Here is a 24512-nt window from a genome sequence, read left to right on the forward strand (position 1 = left end):
AAGCGGATGTGAAAGTCGAAAGTGTCAATCTCTGTTCTCTGAAGAAGCCGAAGAAGCGAAACTGACCTTGCTGCGGTGAAACTCTCAAGGCTGCAAATATGTTTCGTTCGTCACTTGTTTTACGGTCAGCTGTTCTAAGCAAATCAAATTGTCATGCCAGAGCTCTTTCATTGCAAAGTCTATGTCAAAATGCCATAGTGCAATCATCTACATGGTAATGTTTAGGGAATAAAATATTTAATTTTGTCTTATCAAATGATCGACCTCTGTCTTCTCTACTTTTTTTTAGCAGTCGACTTTGCTCCATAACAAATCAATAAAAAAAAACATAATTTCTTTGAGCTAGTTGCATGTCTTCTTCTTCTTCTTCTTCTTCTTCTTCTTCTTCTTCTTCTTCTTCTTCTTCTTCTTCTTCTTCTTCTTCTTCTTCTTCTTCTTCTTCTTCTTCCAAATAAACATTGATGTCGATGGGCATACGTACATCAACAGTCCACACACTCACACCACACCAAAAGCAACAAAGGTGCAGGCGCAGGGCTGAGAATCTACCGCAAAGGTTTATCTCCGCCCATCACTATTACAATTCCTCCTTTTTCAGTATTTTTTATGAATAAAAAACACTCACCACAACTAGCCACTACATCGTCATCCCCACCACTACAACCATCATTCCTAAGACTAAGACTAAGACTACAACCACCAGCACATCATCATCTCTACGACTACCACAACTACTACAACCACCACTACCACAACATCATCTCTACTACAACCACCACCATACCATCCTCCCTAAGACTAAGACCACCACTACTACTACTACATCATAAGACTACCCACTACTACAACCACCACCACATCATCATGTATGAGTCTTGATCTACGCGCTGAAAAATTTCCTCCATTTTTGTGATCAGTCATTCTCACCCTTGTAGTGATAGATAGCTAGTTTTCTCACTGATAGTATAGCCTTTTTAAAGAGAACTCCCCTTTCTTGCCCAGTTGCTTGCTATAAAAAGGTGCTCATCAAAAAGACGATCCTTCTACTTCTACATATAAAAACGAACTCATTTTCCCTGCCTTCATCTGCATTAGATTATTTGAATCGAAAGAAGGTACATTTTTCATCCAAAAAAATCCAGCAAAAGTTAAGGAATGGCTTATTTCTAATCTTTTTTTTTTTAAAGAATGAATTATTTTATTGAATTGAAACTGACGTTGAGTTTTCTTTTAAGACACTCCTTTTTACCTGCAGGTAGCAACAGAAGCAGAAGGTTTTTCGTAAAAAATAGTGAAGATTACTGTCTACAACTACATGGTATGGAGGAATATTATATTTATTTAAAGTAGTAAAAGTGTGATTCTACAACTTCTTGGTTTATATTTATTTGATTTTATTTGGTATTAATCTTTTGATATGTGATCTCTGCAAGGCCATTTACCATAATTTAATCAAGTTTAATCCATTGGTATTAATCTGTTTAGTTTTACATCTGAAAAATAAGATATTTACCTTTTGCAAGTATATTATATATAACTTTGGTGTTATTTTATACCCCCCTCACAGCAATAGGAATGCGCTGCCAGCTGCATCAATCTCCAGTCCTCCTAAGCACTCTGTTGTTCGTCACAGATGTTTTACCCCTCAGTCAGTCAGATACTACAGTTCAGGTATTTTTAGATCCAGAAAGTCTTCTCTCATGAACTAATCATGCCACATAATTAAAGACAGGCTTTCCATTTCTACACAGGATTGTGAAATCATCCGATCAATTGATTTTCTCATCCATGTTTGCATCTGATTATTTTCACTACAAACAACATTCTGTAAGACATTTTTTTAATAAACAAGTCCATTGTGAATTGAAGAAAAGTTTTATAAATTAAAATTTGACATGGAATTTTCCTTTGGGTTCACGTTGCTCTAGTTGAAAACCTCCATTATTCCCTTTAATTTTATGTGTTTATATTGTAAGTTTAGTATTAGTATCATATGGAGTGACAGAATGACAAAACCGCCGTCTTGGTGGCAAGTCCTGTTGTAATTTTTACCAGAATTTGGTTGAAATTAAATTTCGACTCATTGATTTGAATTCCACATTCTAACACCGAAGGGTCACAATTTCAATTATTGCATGCCTAGTTAAACTATATATGATGCTGTAATTATTTATTTGATGATTAGTAAGTTTATTAACACTATGATATCCACTTTTCCTTGAGATTATTGAGGTTATTTTAAAAGAGAAAAAAACTTATTTGCCAATGCCTTGTCTTTCATTGAATAGTTTCATTTAGACAAGAGATCTAGATAATATTGAGTTTGTGATAAACAAAAGCTTGTTATTTATTATTATTATTATTATTATTATTATTATTATTATTATTATTATTATTATTATTATTATTATTATTATTATTATTATTATTATCATCATTATTATTATTAAATGAAAATTATTTTTTTTATCATTATGAATTCTTACGATTAAAAAAAAATTGTAATCACATAGTTGTTGCTGACAAGATTTGTGAAGTACTTCTCTTGCTTAAATAATGTGTGTGTGTGTGTGTGTTTTTTTTTTTTTTAAACAGAACAAATACTAATGTTACTTCTTCGATGAAGTTCTTTACATTTGCATGAAAGTGAATGAATTGTTAATTATATTATTTCAATGGCTTCAAAGCTTTCCTTAAGTAATAAGACTTCTTGCTATTCTCATTATATTCTACATTATGACTCACCTCTCCCTTATCCCATTTTTTCTTTAAAACTCAAAGTTTTAGTTGGTCGAAGAGTTTTTAGTTAATTTCTATTGAGGTCTATTTATAGGTATATTATTCCTCTTTACTGGCCTTAAATAACAAGGTACAACAAAGTCACTCTTGGCATCTTCATTTTTGTCTTCTGCAACTAGCTTAATTATTGATATCCTTTTTACCTGTTTAAAATGTACGGCTATGTGGTCTTGTGATATGACACTAACCTTTGGATTGGAAGGTCTTGGGTTTGAGTCCCGCTCTAAGAGGTGCATAGTTAAATCCTTGGAAAACTCACATTCTGTCACTGTATTCAGGTGTAAAATTAGTACATGGCCATTAACAGCCTTGTCTTTGTCGGAAAATAATTATTATTTCGCCTAATTGGTATCACATCTTGTCCTACTTGTTCAGTGTTGCTGTTGGCTAGGGTGCACGGCACTTTGATCGCATTTAGTGGATATTGCACTATATAAATAATTTTTTATATTAAAAGAAAAAAAAAATCTTCAAATTTGACAGGAGGCCTCCCTGAACATTCCAAAGTGACACTACCAGCCTTATCCCCCACCATGGAGACTGGTACCATTATGTCGTGGCAGAAGAAAGAAGGAGACGCTGTGTCAGAGGGAGATCTCTTGGCAGAGATAGAGACGGATAAAGCTAACATGGGATTTGAGTCCTCAGAGGACGGCTTCCTGGCAAAGATCTTTATTCCAGAGGGGACAAAAGATGTTCCTCTTGGAAAGGTAAAAAGTAATAAAAGTAGTGTGTTTTTAAAAAAGAGAATCATTGGGCTCTAGAACATGAATTAATTCTGCAAAACTTATCCTAATGTGGTTGCTAAAGCAGAGCTGTCTACTATTGTGCATTTTTTCGGAATCATCCAGCAAAATCATTTTCTATTCTGGGATCCTGCAGAGCTTAGTCAAATTCTGAGAAATTAAATTTCTACAAGATAGGTGAGATCTACACGGAAGTTGAAATTTTGTTTGTCATTTTTCCTCTGTATTTAATTTTTGGTTTTGGAATAATATCCAAGACCGTTCAATCAAGAGAGCAGAATGAGAAACTTTTACTGTATCTAGTCACAATCGTATCTAATCACAACTGTGGCCAAAGCTTCGAAATAAAAAGGGCATAAATTCATGTTGGCAAGGTGGATAATGCTGATAATTATTTTTATTCTTAAACCATACCACTTTGCAAGTTTTGGTAAGCAATTCTACTTTTTTATTTTAAATTCTGTTTTTTCTTAATCATGATTCTTCCAAAATGTATAGATAAGGGTTGACATTTTTGCTAAAGAAATTTGTACTTTGTGAAAACCTTTTTAATTTTCATAAAATATTGTTGAAATGGTAGGGAGTGAGGGGGAGGGAGAGTCTCTGTAGCTCAGTTGATAGAGCAATCACTCTAGCAAGGGCTGTCTACCCTTTGAATAGGACGATAGTCTACCACAATGTACTTTTCACCAGATCTAGTAGATCCTGCTACCCAATCACTGCTGGTTGGACAGGGGAGGGTCAGAAAATAATCTTGACTGTACCTGATATTGATCACAGTCCCTGGGTGGGGATCCTGACCTCCCATAGTGGGCAGGGAGGTACATGCTGTGTCTTCTATCCCCCCCATACCCGTTTCCCAATTGTTTCCTGTCATTGTCTTGGAATGAGATTACTTAGTTTTGTCCTGATCCTTGCCGGAGTTCCTTGGCTGGAAGGGAAACAGTCAAATGTATAGTTATAGTTTTGGGAGATGATATTTTTTTCCTTGTAAATCATCTCTCTGTTATGCATTGTATTATGTTTAGTTTACATATTATATTGTATGATTGGTAAACATTTGAGTGTATTCCTCTTAGTTGGGACCTGTGCTTGTGTCTGGATGAGACTTTTAGGTGATCTCAAACTAAGTACTTTGACGGTGTGCTCTTGGAATCTACATCTGTTCCCTATTTGAACCTATTCCCCTTTGTCTTACCTTTTCTTTTGTGCTTTAATTGTAACTCTAGAACTTTTTACTATCCCATTTTCTTCCTTTTTACTGGCGCTGATATGACCTTAATGTGTTGCAAGCGCCGTAAAACCCTTAAAAACAAAACAAAAAAACAAACGATCACAGTCCCTTTGCATGTGAAGCGTTGCTTACCAACATAGCTATGTATCAGGATCCCCTCTGACGGTTGTGAAGGACTATAGATTGATAAATTGGATCAGATTGTCAAAATTTATTGAGATAATGCTGTGACCTCAACATTTGTTAATGAATTTAAATTTCATTGTTAAGCTGTTTGAATTTCTACAGGTTAAACCAAATGGGGAATATCTTTCTGACGTTATTATTTATGCAAACAAATCTGTTACTGTTATTTTTCTTCAAAATATTTAGGTGGGCATATATATTGTGTAATTAATTTTTCACAACTTTTACTTCTGTAAAAAGAATTTGTTATATTTATTCCATTAAATTTTTCTTCTTATGCGACAAATTGCCATCACCTCCTTTACTCCTTGAAAATGGTGTCAGCAATTTATAATAGTAATAATAATAATGTAAATCATTTATACAGCACCTATTCCATATACAAACAGCTCTAGATGCCTTTTCAATACAAACATCAAAGCTACAAAAACAGATCAAACACAAAACATGCTTAAGACGTTCATATCATGAAAAATATTCCATAAACAGAAACTGGTTTTAACCTTTCAAATATTTTCTAACAAAATAGGTCTGAATATTTGTCTTAAAATAGTGTCTGTATTGCATTTTCTTAAAGAAATTGGAAGGGAGTTCAAAATAGAAGGGGCAGCATGAGGGAAAGACCTATCAGAAAACATTTTGGAGCCTTTTTTGAGAACAGTTAATCGGAGATGATCACTAGATCTTACAGTAATGGAAGGAGAGTACAATGAAATAAGGTTGCACCAATATGAAGGAGCAGCTTTCTTGATACATTTAAAACAGTCTTAATTCAACAGGTAGCCAGTGAAGTGACAATAACATGGGTCTAATATGATCTCTTGTCCTTTTTCTTAAAATGATTTGGATGCACTGCAATTTGTGAAGGAGATAGTATGAATGTTATGAAGGAGCGGATTACAGTAATCTATCCTAGAAAATATAAATGATGAAACAAGAGTTTTTAGTTCTGTACTATTAACATTTTTTGATGATTGTGAAATCATTCTAAGTTCGAAATGCAATATTTTTAGTAATATAGGGATAGCAATGATGATAATGATAATAACATTATTTATGTAAATTATTGAAAATTTAAAATGTTCACACAATTTTCAATGGTAGAGCACATCTTGTCAGTTAGTCACTTCAATTTTCATTTTTTTGTTTTGTTTTTGACATGTTTATTATAAATTTACAATCACAACAGTTGATGTGCATCATTGTTCCAAATGAATCGGACATAGCTGCCTTCAAAGACTACGTAGCCTCTGCCAGTGACGACTCACCACCACCAAGTGCAGGCGGTGCAGCAGCTGCTCCTACACCAGCACCTGCAGCACCGACTCCTCCACCACCACCACCACCACCGGCAGCAGCAGCAGTACCACAGCCACCAAAACCTACCCCAGCACCTGCAGCAGCCCCTTCACCACAAGTTCATCAGCAGCAACGACCAGCAGGTGGTAGAATCTTTGCCACTCCCTTTGCTAAAGCATTAGCTAGTGAAAAAGGCATCAGTTTAGTTGTAAGTACAGAGGATTGTTTTATTCTTTAATTTACAGGGCCAAATGGTTAAAAAATCTTTGCCTTAAGACATTCCTTTCTCTTTTCAAGGCCTCTCCCCTCCCTCACCCTCTTCCCCTGTTTTTCCGTTCATAATAGAATTTTAAATATCTGGTTCATCCAACCCAATACCTAAATGAAACGCTCTGAGTTTTAAAAAATATCGTTCCTGACTATTTTCGATTTTTAAAACTTGAACCATTGTGTGTCATTTCAGGGAATTGTAGGCACTGGTCCTGAAGGCCAGATCCGTGCCAATGATGTGTTAGTGGCAGAGGCAGCAGGACCATCCATGGTAGCACAGCAGCAAGAACAATCACAGATTATGGTTCCAGCAACATCTCCCAGCTTCATAGACTTCCCTCTCAGCAACATGAGGAAGGTGAGTCTTTCTGGGTCGGGGCTTCTGACCTCCCATGGTGGGTACAGAGGTCACTGGCTGTGTGTTCTATCCCCTATACCTGTTTTCTCTTTCCATGTTGCTCACTGACTTTGTCCTAAATTGAGATGCAAGGTTTTTCTCCTGTACTACGGAATCCGTGGCTGGGAGGGGCTAGGTTTTTCTCCTCGTCTTGGGGATCCTTGGCTGGGAGGGAGATGGCTAGGTTTTTCTCCTGGTCTTGGGGATCCTTGGCTGGGAGGGAGATGGCTAGGTTTTTCTTTTGGTTTTGAGGACCCTTGGTCGTGAGGGAAATGGCTAGTTTGTTCTCTTAGTCTTGGTAATCCTTGGCTGGGAGGGAGAGAGCTAGGTTTTTCTCTCAGTCTTGGTAATCCTTGGCTGGGAGGGAGAGAGCTAGGTTTTTCTTTTAGTCTTGAGGATTTTTGGCTGGGAGGGAGACGGCTAGGTTTTTCTCCTAGTCTTGGTAATCCTTGGCTGGGAGGGAGAAAGCTGGGTTTTTTCCTGGTCTTGGGGATCCTTGGCTGGAAAGAAGACAGTCAAATGTATAGTACCTTTTTCTGAGATACGACTTTCCCCTCCCTGTAAGTCATCTCTCTGTTTTGCATTTTTATAATTATTAGTTTGAATATAACATAGGTTTTGCATTTTTTAAATTATTAGTTTGAATATAACATAGTAAACATTTGAGTGTACCCTTCATAGCTGGATCTGGTAAAGTTAAAATAGCCACATTTGTGGATTGATGGTGGCATCTTCTGTTCCCTATTTAAGGCAATCTCCTTTGACTTGCTTTTTTTTTTGGTGCTTTTAATATCAGATTTAAAACTCTATCATCTAATAGAGTTGCAAGTGCAGCTATGTGGTCTTGTAGTATGACACTCGGTTTCGGATCGGAAGGTCCTGGTGTTGAGAATTGCTCAGCGCATATTTGAGTCCTTGGAAAAGGCTTTACTCACATTCTCTCACCGTCCTCAGGTGTAAAATGAGTACATGGCCATTACCAGCATTGTCTCTGTCGAAAAAAATTGTAATATCGCCTTACATGCGTCATGTCTTATTCTACATGTTTCATGTTGCTTTTGGTCTGGGACCCTTTGTAAAGCTCTTTGAGCACATTCAGTGGATATTGCGCGATATAAAAGCTCATTCAAAATTATTTTTTTAAAGTGCTATAGAACCCGGAAAAACAAAAAACGAGGCGAGTCTTTATAAATAGTCCTTCAGAGTCTTTTGACCAGCTTGAGAATACGGCAATTCTCTCATTGTACTCGGGTGTAAAATGAGTACCTGGCCATTAACAGCGTAGTCTCTGTTCGAAAAAAAATAATTGTAATATCGTCTAACAGGCGTCATGTCCAGTCCTAAATGTTAAATGTTGTTGTTGGCCAAGGACTCCTTGTAAAGCGCTTTGAGCACGTTAGTGGATATTGCTCTATATAAAAGTTAAATTTTTTTGCAATGTGGCACCAGCTATATGTGATTGACAAGAATTATATCGGTTGATATGCATGTCATATTATTGTTTTTTTTCACATCCAGGTTATAGCCCAGCGATTGACCCAGTCCAAACAGACCATCCCTCATTATTACCTTAACATTGAGATCAATGTGGATAGGATTCTTAGGTTGGTGGATCTTCTGGCTATTTTTTAAAAAAATGTTTTGTTTATGGACCTGTAAATTCTCAGTCAATTAACTGAAATCAGTCAATTTGTCAAATTCAAATATTTTAAGAAAGGAAAGAAAGAAATGAAAAAAGAAAGAATTCATGAATTGTAGTTGAATGACCGTAAAGTAATTAGAAACAGCGTTACGCATGGCTCATGGGTCATTTATATTAATGATGGATCTATTGCCAAGGTTAAGCAAGGCTTTTTAGAATTGCCGTATCTGAACACATCCAGTGTATTTTCACACAGCCTTCGTGAAATTATTTTTTCACTTTCCAAACCTGTCATGATCCCAGTGGTAGCCAATTTTAACTGAGCTGTTGAGCGATAAATTTCACACTTTTGTCTAAGCCAAAATTGACCACATTTACCTGGTGTAAAGTAAAAGTATAAAAAAGTAAAATGGTATATGGGTCTATTTCACAATTCCAAGGGAAGACTGGAATAACCCTGGCATCAGCCGCAGTACAGCACTGCAAACTGAGCTAGGCGAGGTGACTTACTCAAAGCCACACAGCGGAGGGGGTATTGTGCAAGCCAGACATTTTTTGCCATTTCAATTTATACAAAATATATTGTATCTTTTGATGTACGGATATTAATTTTATGTATGCACTTTTACTATTACATTTATTTTTAATTTATTTACTATATTGCTTTATGAAAATATGTAAATACAGTCACGTCTCTCTAATCCTGAACTCCACAATCCAGATGTCTCCATAATCCGCACATTTGCCTGGGGACGGATTTTTTTTCTTCTTTATTTGCACATTTTTGGGACTGATTCCACTATCCGATATCTCTGTAATCCAGACAAAATGCTGGGAACGGAGGTGTTCAGATTGGAGATACGGGACTATATATTTTATAACGCATGTAATTTTCATTTGTAAAACCAATTTCCACATGGATGAATAGAGTTTATTTATGTATTCTATTATTTATTTTTTATTGAATTTTTTTTTTCTCTTTATGGACCTTCTTCAAGAAAAGAAACATAATTGGAGTTTTACTACCTTTTAAAAATTTTTTTGATATATTTTAGCATTAGGAAAGATTTAAATGGTGGTTTGGAGAAGCAGGGACGCAAGAAGATTTCAGTCAACGATTTCATCATCAAAGCATCGGCTATGGCAAGCAAGAAAGTTCCTGAAGTCAATTCAGCCTGGATGGGAGACTTCATCAGGCAGTAAGTTATGTGTGTTGTGTGTGTGTGGGGGAGGGGGGGGGGGTGAGGGGAGTCACCATTGGAATAATTCTGTGATAGTACTCAGTAAGGAAGTTCTAAAGTCAACTTGGCTTGGATGAAAAACTTCATTCGGCACTAACATATTTCTAATGATCCCGTTCGTTCTTCTGTCCACACATCACGCATTTATACAAAGGCAAGACTAACGCCCTTTTTCTCCATTTTGGTGTTTTCCGTTCGTTTCTTCTTCATTTGTTTCTTTTACTCAACTTTATAAGAATAATTTTCATCCTAATAATGATAATCTCTACCTGACTAAAAATCTATGAGTCTAAAAGATCATTTTCATCGCCCTTGACTTCATTATTAAGTTTTCAATGAATTATAGACATGGTCTAGCGTCCATCAATTTTCTCTGTATTGAATCTAAATGATCCAAAGTAAAACTTTTATCCACACTTTTTCAACACTTTGAGAATCTATGCCAGTTATTCTTTTGTTGCCAAACCTTCTGGGGTTTTTTGGGGTTTTTTGTTTGTTGTTTTTTAAATGTACTCTTGTCATTCACTATTCAACCAATAGAAACTGGATGAAAACTAATTCCAGCATTCAACAAAATGACTTCACTCTCTCTTTGCCGACCATTTTCATGATTTTTACTTAAATGTCATACTGTCCCAACTCACATCTTGTATTTTTAAACTCAGATTTTAAAGCAAGAAGTGCATGCTATACTTAATATTATTGGGCAAAACAAGCCTTACAGCCTCCCATAGTGGGCAGGGGGGTACATACTGTGTCTTCTATCCCCTTATATCTGTTTTCCAACATGCTTTCTGTCTATGTCTTGGAATGAGATTACTTGGTTTTGTCCTGGCCCTGGTCGGAGTCCTAGCTGGGAGGGAAACAGTCAAATGCATAGTTATTGTTTTGGGAGATGATATTTTTTTCCTTATAAATCATCTCTCTTTTATGTATTATTATATTAGTTATTTTGAATGTATAATGTAAGCATTTGAGTGTATTCCTCTTTATTGGATTTTGTGCTTGTGTCCGGATGAGATTAATTGGTCTTGGTTGGGTTCCTACCTCCCATAGCGGGCAGGGAGGTACTTGCTGTGTCCTCTATCCCCTCTAATCTGTTTTCCAATTGCTTTCTGTCTTTGTCTTGGAATGAGAATGTTTTGTCCTGACTTTGGTCGGAGTCTTTGACTGAGAGGGAAACAGTCGAATGTATAGTTATAGTTTTGGGAGATGATATTTTTTTCCTTGTAAATAATCTCTGTGTTATGTACTGTTACTCTTTTCATTTTTAACATATGATTTGTAAACATTTGAGTGTGTTCCTCTTAGTGGGATCTGTGCTTGTGTCTGGATGAGACTTTTAGGTGATCTCAAACTAAGTACTTTGATAGTGTGCTCTTGGATTGGACATCTGTTTCCTATTTCAACAAATTCCCCTTTGTCTTACCTTTTCTTATGTGCTTTAATTGTAATTCTAGAACTTATAACTATCCAATTTTCTTTCGTTTTACTGGCGCTGATATGACCTTATGTGTTGCAAGCACTGTAAAACCCTTAAAAACAAATAAAAACAGACTTATTGGTGATCTCAAACTAAGTACATTGGTGGTATGCTCTTGGATTCTACATCTGACCCCTATTTTTTCCCAGTTCCCATATGTCTTACTTCTTCTTGGGTGCTTTTATTGTAATTCTAGAACTTTTTACTATCCCATTTTCTTCCATTTTACTGGCGCTGATATAACCTAAATGTGTTGCATGTGCCGTAAACCCCCCCACACACACACACACATTTTCAGAGCAATTGAAATGATAAACTATCATTGATACTCTAGCTAACTTCTATAGAGTGGGAAACTGCAACTATTTGTTCCACCACACATCAAATCTCTCACTGCTAGTACATTTGATTGATTTTCAAAAAAGAGGAAATTCCTCCTCTGACTCAAAAATCGCGGATTTCCGCAGATCTGAGGTAAACCATCAACATTGATATGATTAGATTTTTCTTCAAATTTTGTGATTAAAAAAACAACAAATCTGAATAAGGAGAATGTTGTGTATATCGTAATAAATGTGACGAGTTTGATTTTCTTATAGTTGGTAAGGAGATGATTAACATTGATGTCCTTTTTTCTCGAAGCATTACGAAAACAGCCTTATATGCTTTTTATTTCACAAGTATGCATCCTCTTTGCCTAGTTATTATTATTATTATTATTATTATTATTATTATTATTATTATTATTATTATTATTATTATTATGGAAGAGGTTTACTTATTTTCATGTTTATTTCCACAGATACAACACAATGGACATCTGTATAGCTGTGGCCACTGACAATGGTCTCATTACTCCTATTGTTTTTAGTGCTGAAGCAAAGGTATCTCCATCTGCTTTTTATTATATTTATTGTTTTTTTTTAAATTGGAATTTCGATGGATTCAGTCAGTTTATTTAGATACTTGACCAATGAAATATAAATGACTGCTCCTTTATGAGAGTAGTTTCAAGAATGGCCATGGATGAAGGTAATTAACCAGTAGATATTTGACCAATCCAAACATGGAATTTGTGACACACCTTCACACATGCTCGTACATAGTTGGTTGTTTATAAACAATAACGTGAATGAAATCGACCTCTCTCTCTGATCATTGTTATTGTTTTTATTCTCGATCAGATTATAAACGTTTAAATTTACACATAGTTTTCTGTGTTATTTCGATAGTAAAACTTGTGTAGTTTGCTGTGTCTACCAATCACTTGTCTTTGTTTACACTATGACGATTGTCCTAGAGGCGTGGTTATGTACCTGTCTATTGTCTGAATGAAATCGACCTCTCTCTCTGATCATTGTTATTGTTTTTATTCTCGATCAGATTATGAACGTTTAAATTTACACATAGTTTTCTGTGTTATTTCGATAGAAAAACTTGTGTAGTTTGCTGTGTCTACCAATCACTTGTCTTTGTTTACACTATGACGATTGTCCTAGAGGCGTGGCTATGTACCTGTCTATTGTCTGGTCTAAGACAGGAGAAGTGTTTCCCCAATGAGCAGAAACCTGACGCTGACCCGTATTCATGCTCCACAAAAGCAAAACCTGCATGAGAAACATAATACTTTATAATATAAACCTAAATCTCATTGATTTAAAGAGGAAAAACTGGAATCGCGGCCACCGATTCAATAGTTATGAGTACACAAACAGTAAAACTAATTAAAAAGTAGGAATCCCATAGCCATCAAACAAAACATGTTAATTTGATCACAGTGTCTACAAGCTTCCCTTTTTAAATGTTTCAAACCTGGTTTGCAAAGTCTTGGAAGCTCGTTTAACTGACAAGCTGGAACGCTCCAGTGAACTTTCCCTCCGTGAGAATGACCTATTTCATTGTATTCCTTCCTCCTCTTTTGATACAGACCTTGTTTTTGTGTCTTTTTAAACTCGGCTTCAATCTCCTCCTGCTCTCCCTCCTGCTCTGCCTCCTCCCCCTCCTCCACCACCATCTCCTTCTCTTCTTATTTTTATTTCCATTTTTTAAAAAAATGTCCATCTTCTCCTTGTCATGATTACCGTCTTATTTATCAATCTCAATTTCTATTAATTAGCCTTTCAATAATGTGACTATGTGATCTAGCAGTATGATACTCGCCTTCGGATCGGAAGGTTCTGGGTTTAAGTTTCAAGCGGCACATTGTTGAGCCCTTGGAATAGGCTCTTTACTCACATTCTCTTACCGTACTCAGGTGTGAAAGGAGTACCTGGCCATTAACAGCATTATCTCTGTCCGGAAAAAATTGCAATATGACCTAATAGGCGTCATGTCTCGTACTACATGTTAAGTGTTGCTGTTGGCTAGGGACTGCTTCTAAAGCGCTTTGAGCACATTTAGTGAATATTGCTCTATATAAAAGCTCAAGATTTAAAAAAATAATTTTTTTAATGACCTCTTAATCAAATTCCCTTTATCATTATTACTGTCAATAACCTCAATTTCTACATATATGTGTCAGTGCATGACATAATCAATCGGAAGTCATTTTTTTTTTCATTTTCTCATCATGCTTATCAGAGCATTTTAATCTTTAATCAAAGTAAATCCGGTGATTTTTATGGTCAGATGTATGGGAAAGGTATTCAGCAACTTTTCTCAAATTTCATACTTTTTCTTTCAGCTTGACTAGCTGTAAAAAATATTTACAAGTGAAATTAAGCTTTGATATTTCCTGAAGATGTACAAAAAGGGTTGATTTAATCGTTTATGACAAGAACTCATTTTGGTTAAAAATTGACCTTCTAACTAAACTTGGCAATATCTCAGTTCAAACCTTTTTAAACATCCGACTGATTATGTCATTCACTGTAACATATACTGTCTTAAATCCTCAACAACACTCCCTGATCAAACTCCCATTTACATTTCAGGGTCTTTCTGAAATAGCACAAGATGTAGCATCTCTGGCTGCCAAAGCAAGGGAGGGAAAGTTACAACCCCAAGAGTTCCAGGTTTGTACCCGATTTTTTATATGAATTAATTGAAATAAAAATGAACGTGACCATTTATACAGTAGATCTCCACAGGTTATCCATGCTCAGCGCGATTTATAGTGCTTTTTAAATTCCCACGGCCAAGTTGTCTTTCGCTGCTTTGCTCCTTTTTGAGTGATTTTTTTTTTTTTTTTTTTTTTTTTTTTTTTTTTGGTAAAGTGATACTAAGCGGCTAGAGATAATGACGAAAATCTTCTGGTGCCAAATACTTTTCTGCCATTTGTCTGGATTTTAAGTGACGTTTTAAGGTTTTTATTTTTTGTTAAAGCTGAGAAGGGTTTTGAGCTCAAAACTTTCTGTGTTTTGTATTTTGTTATTTTTTTAAAGCTGTTATATATTCATTTTTGTCCTTTATTTTTAAAAATATGTATCTTTCATTCAGTTTAATCTCCATTCTGTCATATTTTTTTTTCTGTTTTTTTTTTCTCTTCTTTTCCTCGTATCTAAGTGAAGTCCAAAAGGATTTCAGTATTTTTTACTGTGCAATGTTTTAAAGTATTTAGTCTTTGAAATTATTTGACCAGAATTAATTCTTTATTATTATTTCTTTGTGTGGTCTTGTGGTATGACACTTCCCTTCAGGCCGATAGGTACATGGTTCGAGTCTCGCATGGAATTGTGCATGGTTCGAGTCCTTGGAAAAGGCTATTTACTCACATTATCTCACCTACTTAGATGCAGAATGAGTATGTGGTCGTTAGCAGCATTGTTTCTGTCAGAAAAATATTGTAAAATTGCCTACGTGTTAGGTGTTGCTCTTGGCTAGGGCTCCTTTTTAAGTGCTTTGAGCATATTTAGTGGACATTGTGTTATATAAATTACAAGTTGTGTTATATAAATGACAAGTTGTGTAATATAAATGACAAGTTGTGTTATATAAATGACAAGTTGTGTTATATAAATGACAAGATGTGTAATATGAATGACAAGTTGTGTTATATAAATGACAAGATGTGTAATATAAATGACAAGAAGTGTAATATAAATGACAAGATGTGTTATATAAATGACAAGTTGTGTTATATAAATGACAAATTGTGTTATATAAATGACAAGTTGACTACAGTGCTTATTTTTAATGGTTGTCTTTGTTTATTTCCAGGGAGGCACTTTTACCATCTCCAACCTGGGCATGTTTGGTGTCCAACATTTCTCTGCCGTCATCAACCCACCACAGGTCTGTTACACTTTTTTTTATTACTTTCAATTCTTTAAAAGTTTGACTTCCATCATCTGATTTGTCGGTCGATCAGTGGAGCATGGAACTTGGAGAGAAAATACCTTCTATAAAAATAAAGCATTTTTCTCTAAATGAATTGTATGAATGGATGTCAAAATAGTGCTTTATTTTATCTAACAGTTTAACTCACTGAACCCTAACCCCGACTATATCCGTAGTTTACGCGGGTTACTTTTACCCCATGTCTATTTATTACATATTTCTGAGACAAATTTTTGACGTAGTATCAAAGCTAATGTTTTCAGAATACAACTATCATCTTTAATACATTTTTTCCAATTTTGAAAATTAGCAAAAATTTCTAGGATTGAGTGAGTTAATAGACAAATAGATATCTTTTTGTAATATTATTTTGATTTTTTTTATGCTTTTGGCCAAAAAGTTTTAGCCCCAACCTTTCCCTGATCTTTAAAAATCTGATAAAAAATGTGTGTGTAATAAATAGTCTGCCAGATAAATCAGAAAGAAAATTATAAGATAAATAATAAGAACCATCCCAAAAAATCGACCTGCCTTGACTGTGGATTGCAACCACCCATTTGAGGAAGGATTATTAAAAAGAGAAAGAAAAAAAAATTGAGCTTTCATTTAGCGCAATATTCACATTATGATCAGATTTATAATATTTTCCTCTGGATACACTTTTATGTTATGTTCGTTGGAGAAGTATTTCATAAGGGCATCCGCCATTGTTCCGATAGTTTAGAACCAGTTACTAAGTTACTATGCGTCGTTACGAGGGAACCCTATTGTCACTTTGATATTTTCCCTGATATGTATATTGATCTTTTTTTTTAAAGCTTTTATTCTCATATATAGTCTACAGCTTTAGGAAACTTAGTTTTCACTTTACATTGTTTTGTGTGTGTGTGTGTGTGTGTGTATGAGAGTAATATATGTATGTACATTGTTTATCTGGATATATGTGTGTATTATTGGATGCGTGTGAGCTTTATTCGTATGTCCGAATCTGCAGTATGTAATGTTTTTTACTGATGGTCAATATGTAGCGCTTTGTAGCTTCGGCATAAGCGCTATATAAATGTACGTTTATTATTATTTTTTGTCTTTTTTTATTTTCAAACAGTCCGCTATCTTAGCAGTTGGAGGTGCTGAGAAGAAAGTGGTCGCCACTGATAATGGGTAAGATGATGTTATATTATTTCCATTTGGAGATTAATAATACTTATCTAATAGTCATAGTAAAAAAAAAAGTGGTCCCTCAGAGCCCACGGAGCCTGAGCTATCCCGGTTTCTATAGCGTGAAATGGACAATAGCAATTGCTTGCTATCATTTGGAGAGGACGCTAGTCTATCACAAAGTACTTTCTGGCAAATCTAACAGACTCACTGCTGGGTGGACAGGAGGGTCAGAAAAAAATTTCGACTGCACCCGGGATCGATCTTGGCCCCTTTGCGTGTGAAGCGAGTGCTCTACCAACGAGCTATGGGAACCCCCCTTATCTATAGTAATCCCAACATATTTCATCTTTTCAGATGAAGACTGATATGTGAGAGTTTGATGGGGTTTTGGTGGTCATTCAATGCTATGAGGTCAAGGGAGCCAGAGTTTATTCTGGTTTCTATAGCAAGAAAAGGACAATATATAGCAATTGTTTGCTACCATAAGCCAGTCTATCGCAAAGTACTTTCCACCAGATCTCAGCTACCGAATTGGTGCCGGGTGGACAGGAGGTCTGAAAAAAATTTCGACCAGCTGAAATAGATCTTGGTCGTTTTGCACGTGAAACGAGTGCTCTACCAACTGAGCTATTGGAAACCCCGGATGAGTTTTTATAAGCACTAGAACTTTGTGTTAGAATTAAAGTAGTAGCCATTTAAAAGAATTATCACAAATTTTTTTGATGGACTAATGATGTTGATCAAAAAGTCATTTTTAGTGTTGTTACTTCTACAAGTTTAAGGATTTCTCTGTTGCTATAAATAACAATGTGAAATTGAATGTAAGCTTCAATTTGATATATGAAAACAGATAAAATGGATGTTTCAGGTGTCCCCTTTATCAACAAAACAGGATGAATGAAACACTACAGACAATGAGATAATGTGTTAGTGGCGTTGTTAAGATGTTAAGATTCATCTTAACAGCGCCACTACCACAATATCTCATTCGTCTGTAGTGTTTCATTCATCCTGTTTTGTTGATAAAGGGGAAATCTGAAACATCCGCATTATATGTTTTGGTATATTAACTTGAAGCTTACATTCAATTTCACATTGTTATTTATTTCTTCGAGCTTCGAGCAACAACAGTTACATCAGCTGTTGGTAAGATGAATGTTTAGGTAAAGCTCCATTGCCGTCGTATAAACCACTGATATAGTGTCCTAGAAATCAGCGTTTTCCTCAGATATTTGTGTTCAATATTGAATTATCTAAGAACAATGAATTGACTGTCCGTAATCAGTTAAATAAATATTTTGTTAAATACTGTTCAGTTTTACATTTCATTAATCCTAATCAACTTCTGTTAGAATGCCTTCTTTTACTGGGAGTCCACCATCGTCTTCCAAGGAGGCGACATCGTCAAACAAAAAGAGGTGGTGGTGGTCTAAGCCATCGCCCTCTCCATCTCCATCCATTGAATTAATTTCACCACCGTCTGTAGTAGGGTGAGACAGATTTGTTAGGAATGGATATCAAGTTTTTGGTGGTTTTCCCCCTTTTCAATGTCATACTTTTCTCATTGTTCAATGTTTTTATTTATTGTTTATTTCATAGAGCCAGTCTGATGTGTTTATTTTCCAATTTTAAAAAATTGCTGTTGTTGGTTGTTTACATGTCAATTAGTTGATATTGTTTTGTTAAGTTTGAAATAGGCTCCAGATTTTCTTCTTGTTTTTTTTTTTTTTTTGGTCCCCCCCCCCCCCCCCCCCACCTTCTTTTTATCCCCAATCCTACTCTCTGATGTTGGAAGAGTCTTCAGCACTTTTCAGTTTTTTTCTTCTATATTTTATATCTTATTTATACTTCTATTGTGATGGAAGTACATACTGAAATTAAATGGTTCTTTGTCATTTCTATGTATTCTGTGTTGTAAGTTTATTATTCCATTATGGATACAGATATCTGTGTATCCTTCCAATTTTTCTTCTATGAATGTTTGATATCTATATTTTTATTTTAAAATTTTTATTCATTTATTTATTTGTATGTTAATTTTTAAAAAAATGTATATATTTAGACAGTTGTTACAGTTTTGATGTTATCCATTGTTTTCAGTGATGTAGTTTGGATCAGTGATTCGATGTGTTAATATTTTATTGTTGAATGTATAGCTGACTATAAAATAGATATCTTGGGTGACTCTAACTGTGTAAGTGCGAGAGAGGTGATTTTTGGTCACTTGTTTTTAGATCACATGACCTCCCGCCAAATACCAGGATTGTGGTTGTTATTTGGTGGTCACAAGGCTAGGGGAGGGTTGGACTTTGATATAAGCTTAAAAAAAAATTTTTTAAATAGAAATATATATATATATATATAATGCACATGGGGCTTGCACAGTTAGAGTCAGATGCCCTCGATATCCCATTTCAACCGTTTAGTATTATATATTTCTTGAAATAGAGTCAGAATGAAAGATTTTCTTTCTTATGCTTTGAACTTGATTTAAAAATTCAATTTATTTTCCTGGGTGGGGTTCCGTACCTCCTCCCGTTGTGGGCAGGGAGGCACTTACTTGTGTCTTCTATCCCCCAGTATCTGTTTTCCAAACATGCTTTCTGTCTTTGTCTTTGAAGGAGATTACTTGCTTTTGACATGGCCCTGGCCGGATAACCTAGCTGGGAGGGAAAGAGTCAGATGATAGTTTTGGGAATGATATTTTTTAATTTGTAAATCATCTCTCTGTTATGCACTGTATTGTTTTGTTTACATATTATATATGATTTGTAAACATTTGAGCGTGTTCCTCTTACTTGGGACCTGTGCTTGTGTCTGGATGAGACATTTAGGTGATCTCAAACTTAGTACTTTGATCTACATCTGTTTCCTATTTGAATAAATTCCCCTTTGTCTTACCTTTTCTACTTTAATTGTAATTCTAGACCTTAATGTGTTGCAATTGTCGTAAAACCCTTTTTAAAAAAAAATAAAATAAACATCAATTTATTTTCCTGTCGAAGTTTGACACCCACTGTTTTGTATTCAGAGTATTGGTGTGGAATATACCATATATAGTAGTCATTCAGGCCCATGAATCTGTAGTTAATACTGGTATCAATAGCGTTAAATGGACAGCCACGTTTACTTGCTACCCTTTGGATTGGACACTAGATCCAACAGGCCAAGCTGCCCAATCACCCAGTCTCTTCGGGATTCCCACTGATACAAATTTAACATTTTTTTAAATGCTATTATTGTTCGGGTTGTTTTTTTGTTGTTGTCACTTTGTTTTGTTTTTTAATTTCTTACATCTCTTTTCTTTAAGTGTTGTGAAATTGGAATGTTAGATTGACAGTGGTATATTTTATTTGCTAAGAGATCACCTTGTGGTTCCTAAATGGCACATGGTTTGGTTCCCTTCTTTTTAATGCCTGTTGAATGTGGTGAGAGATATTAGGATTTGAAATATATCGTTAACTTACAGGATTGGGGAAAGAGAAATTGATAAAACCATGAGATTGAATTGCACTCCTGTGCTGTCTTCTGCATTGCGATTCTTGTTGGGGTTGCTTTGTGGTGGGTGGAATTCCTACTAGTCAAGGGAATGTTTGGCTCAAGGGCCATTGGATTCGACATCAGTCCATACTCTTGCTATCTCTCCTATTTCCCCAATATCATTTGTCCTTTCATGGATGTCCCGGGAGTTCAGTTGGTAGAGCACTCTCTTCACACGCAAAGGGACCGAGTGAAGTCGAGATTTTTTTCTAACTCCCTATAATCTAAGAGGTGAAAAACAAACAATGACACTAATAATACATAGCAGCCTAAAAAAAAACAACAATTCATTGTATTTAGCCAGTAGCTTTGTTAGGTGTTTGTGTTTCACTTGTCATAATTTGTCACCAATTGAAATGTGTGTTGATTAGAAAAGAGTAAGAGCATCACGTCCGTCACAGATGAAATATTGAATGAGTTCTTTGTTTAGACCCTAAATTTGATTTTCTTCTACATTTTAAAAGTATCATAGCACCATTGTTGACTAATCATATACTAGGAAAGCTGTCAACTATGAATAATTTGTTTGACAGCACAGAATTGAATTCATTAATTTTTATGCTTGTCATGCTTGTGATGAATATTTTTTTAAAAAATTGATTTATTTGCATTGCGATAATGACGATACTTTTTTTTTTCTCTTTCATTGTAGATTTTCTGAGGCCCATGTGATGACAGTGACGTTGAGTTGTGACCACCGAGTGGTAGATGGCGCTGTAGGAGCCCAATGGTTGTCTGAATTCAAACGAATGATGGAGAAACCAGAGTCTATGTTGTTGTAACAGTTATATTAACTAGTGTAGAGATCTAATATTTAATGAATTGGAATGAGATTGATTGTTATATATAAACCGGATAAAAGTAAGGAACGAACTTTGCTTTTCTCTCTGCCTGTCAATGTTTTTGCGAGTAGCTTGAAAAGGGAGCTCATAACGGATGATCATTTTTTCCTCAATTTGAAGTTTTAAACTTTGTTCATCATAATATTGCAAGTGATATGCAAGATATGGGAAGGTGTATATCTGTATATGATCTGTGATTCTTGGTCTGATGAGACATGGTATCATTTGGGGCGAACAAGGGGCTGAAGCTTGAATTTTAGATTAAGTCACCAAAATTATGAAATAAAGTTTTTTTTGTTTTGCTTTTTATTTTCTGTAAGTTATGAGATATAATACCTACCTATTTTAACAGTTTGTTCAAAATTGTTACGGAATTTTAATAACAACCCCCCCCCCCCCCCCCCAAAAAAAAAAAATTGCGTAGAGACATACAGAAACAGAAGAAATATTTTGGATTTTGATTTCAAGCAATTTGGTTGCAGTGTTAGAGAGAGAAAAAATAGTTACCTTTCAGTTCCACACCCTCATAGCTAAATCAATCGCTAACTTGTATATTGGCCATCAACATCGGTAAAAGGATGCCTGTATAAAAGGTTGTTTGCAGCATTTTTCATTTGGTTTCGTATTATTGAAATTGAACCGTTTATTTCTGATGAAATTTTGGGTTTCAAGTAGGCAGTTAAGATTATTGTCAAAGTGCATATATCCAAAAGATTATGGTACCTTCTTGATGGTCTTGTGCAGCATTAAAGGTCTCAATGTTACTCTTCCAAAGCTTGATACCAGCAAGCAGGTTAATCCATAAGTGGAATATTGATGCTATGAGTTTACTTTAAAATCTCATAATAACAATGCCAGCCGGATATTCCGTACCAACACATAAAACAATGTGTAAACCTTAAACGTTTATAGTCTTGATTAATACAATTTAGTCAGAACTAATCGTAAGAAATGGCTGGCTCAAAACAATAGCATAGAGCTATTGAGTGACATCAACTTCGTTCTTTCTATATTTTGAAATAAAGTGAAGGTGACTACACATAAATATACATGACCAACACAGTATTTAGAACTTGTTTACGGATTCAAGTCAGATTGAGGAAGGCCCAATGGGAAGAACAGATTGAAGTTCCAAAGTGAAAAGCAATTAATTGCACTTTCCGCTTTATTTCAACATTTCGTAGATGATTTCACATATTAATGTAAGCAACAATTTTCACATACTATCTTATCAGCAAAAAATATTGATACAGTGCGTCATAATGAAAGATTTTACAAACTCTTGGATGTGATAAAGTCATGATATATCCCAAAATCACTGGTTCTTCTATTTGGAAATATATAACAATGTGAAATTGAATGTAAGCTTCAATTTGATAAACGAAAACAGATAAAATGGACCATCGGGTTTCCCCTTTATCAACAAGATGGATGTTTTGTTGATAAAGGGGAAACCCAAAACGTCCATTTGATCTGTTTTCGTACATTAAATTGAAGCTTACATTCAATTTCACATTGTTATTTATTTCTTCAAGCTTCAAGCAGCAAAATTTACAATATTTGGAAATAAAAAAAAATATGCCACATGACAAATATATTTCAATATTTCATTGAAGTGACCAAATGCCAATTAGAATAGTGTATGAATTCAAGGATAATTTGACCTATTTAAGCTTACTCGAACCTTGAAACAACTGATGAATAGGATATTGATTATCTCTGTTTTGACGAGACATTAAAAGAACATTTAAAATGTCATAATGCCTGTTGTTTCTATAATTTGATGTAGCTTAAAATTTGGTAATGCTATATCTTTGATAATAACCATTCTTTGATTTATATGTTTGCGTTGATATCATCATGCAAAATCTAATAAACCTATCAACATAAAACTTATGGTTTTAGTCAATAGCTTCGAGCTTTTAGAGATTATCTACGACAGATCGTTTTCATTGAAAGTTTATGTGAATAGAGTTTTTATTACTTGCATGTGTGAGTGAAGGGTGTAAGAAGCAGGTTTATATGGTTTGGCAGTGTAGATAGAATAAAATATCTATCAATGACCGGTGGGTTTCACACCCACTACTCTCTCTCTTCAATCTAAATTAGAAATTTCAGTGGGATGTCAGAGTATAATTTTTTCTCTTTTTTTTTTTTTTTTTAATTTGTTGTTTTTATCTGAAATGATAAATAAATTTGATTGAAAAATTTAATGTTTTCTTTCTGTCGAGATATTTGAAGATTACTCTTTTTTGTTAGAGAGAGAAGTTAATCGCAGTTGTTTTGATGTACTATCGTAAGTGACAAGTATCACATACATATCATATCAGAAGGAATAAAAATAGTATCGACACGGTGCACGGTAATGAAGGATTTTACGTTGTATCCTGGCATGGCAGTTTTTTGCATCGTTTGCGGTCGCATAAAATCACAAAACATCACTGATTTGCATTGTGGCCGCAAAATCTGGAATTTTTTTTTGAAATTTTTGGAAATTTTCGAGATTTTGCAAAGAAAATAAAACAACAAATAGAATAAATAAAATTTAAAAGGTGAAAAGAAAAAGACGAATTTTTTTCTTTCTTTTAATTTAATCGCTCGTGTAGAACGTGAAAGATCAAGAGTAGTTTCTTTTTTATTATCTCATTTTCTACCTTTTTACTGGTGCTGATATGACCTTACATTTGTTGTAAGCGCCGCGAAACCCTTAAAAACAAACAAATACCTTTCTCTTTCATGAACTAATTATGGATTTTTAGGAAACTTAATCACAAATGTTTTGCAAATTTTTCTGTTTTGAGCTTGCAAAATTTGGGATTAAAAAATATTTTTTTTTCAAAAAGCCACCATGTCAGATAATCGTAAGTGCTAAAATCGTGATTTATATAAAAACCATAATTATTTCTTGTTGGTTTATTCTTTAATACATACGAAATATATAACAATATATATATATGTATGTTATATAACACTAAAGTGACCAAATGTCACTTACAATTGTACTTGAAATGATAGATGGTATGTGATTTTCTTTAAAGATTTTTGTTTTTGTTTTTTTGTTTTTTGGTTTGTTTGTTTTGGTGTGTTTGTGACGGTTCTTGAACTTGAAAAAAGTTGATGTGATAATGAATGTTTTTCTTTGGCTCACGCCGTCTTGGTGTTGATATTACAATGAAATGACTTACAATTTGTTTGTATATTGTATAGTCAAGTATATCTGCAATATTGAATGAAGTAGTGTATGTTGTCTCTTTTTTTTAATGAGATGATGATGGCCTGTGATTGCTTTTAATTGATTGTTGTTGATTATATAGCTCAGCTGATTTGGTAAGTTATTTTTTACTGATGGTTTTTAAGTGTAATTTATACAATGATGATAAAGATTTATTATTAT

The 24512-nt window shown here is 34.7% G+C and overlaps 1 protein-coding gene across 2 annotated transcripts; it reads left to right on the top strand.

The window, feature by feature from the left end:
- The first annotated feature begins 17 nt into the window (after positions 1 to 17).
- LOC144957332 (dihydrolipoyllysine-residue acetyltransferase component of pyruvate dehydrogenase complex, mitochondrial-like) lies at positions 18 to 22668 on the top strand. Of its 2 annotated transcripts, none has more exons than XM_078888486.1 (12): positions 18 to 214; positions 1568 to 1671; positions 3283 to 3509; positions 6155 to 6472; positions 6728 to 6892; positions 8450 to 8535; positions 9629 to 9772; positions 12100 to 12181; positions 14231 to 14311; positions 15456 to 15530; positions 16681 to 16736; positions 20929 to 22668. In XM_078888486.1, the coding sequence occupies exons 1-12, from the start codon at positions 99 to 101 to the stop codon at positions 21056 to 21058; spliced, it is 1584 nt and encodes a 527-aa protein (XP_078744612.1). In that variant the 5' UTR covers positions 18 to 98; the 3' UTR covers positions 21059 to 22668. The 2 variants fall into 2 exon arrangements, with proteins under 2 accessions (XP_078744612.1, XP_078744610.1); XM_078888484.1 differs by lacking the exon at positions 20929 to 22668 and adding an exon at positions 18089 to 18284 and having other exon boundaries at positions 34 to 214.
- Positions 22669 to 24512: the final 1844 nt, after the last annotated feature.

Source organism: Berghia stephanieae, chromosome 11 (genome assembly GCF_034508935.2).
Source record: "Berghia stephanieae isolate SIO BIC M18660-M18661 chromosome 11, UCSD_Bste_1.3, whole genome shotgun sequence".
NCBI lineage: Eukaryota > Metazoa > Mollusca > Gastropoda > Nudibranchia > Aeolidiidae > Berghia > Berghia stephanieae.

Excerpts from the sequence above, each read along its gene's own strand:
- LOC144957332 (XM_078888484.1), top strand. The coding sequence starts at position 99 with ATGTTTCGTTCGTCACTTGTTTTACGGTCAGCTGTTCTAAGCAAATCA. Across the intron at positions 215-1,567 it reads ATAGTGCAATCATCTACATG|CAATAGGAATGCGCTGCCAG; the intron begins GTAATGTTTAGG and ends CCCCCCTCACAG. Across the intron at positions 9,773-12,099 it reads ATGGGAGACTTCATCAGGCA|ATACAACACAATGGACATCT; the intron begins GTAAGTTATGTG and ends TTATTTCCACAG.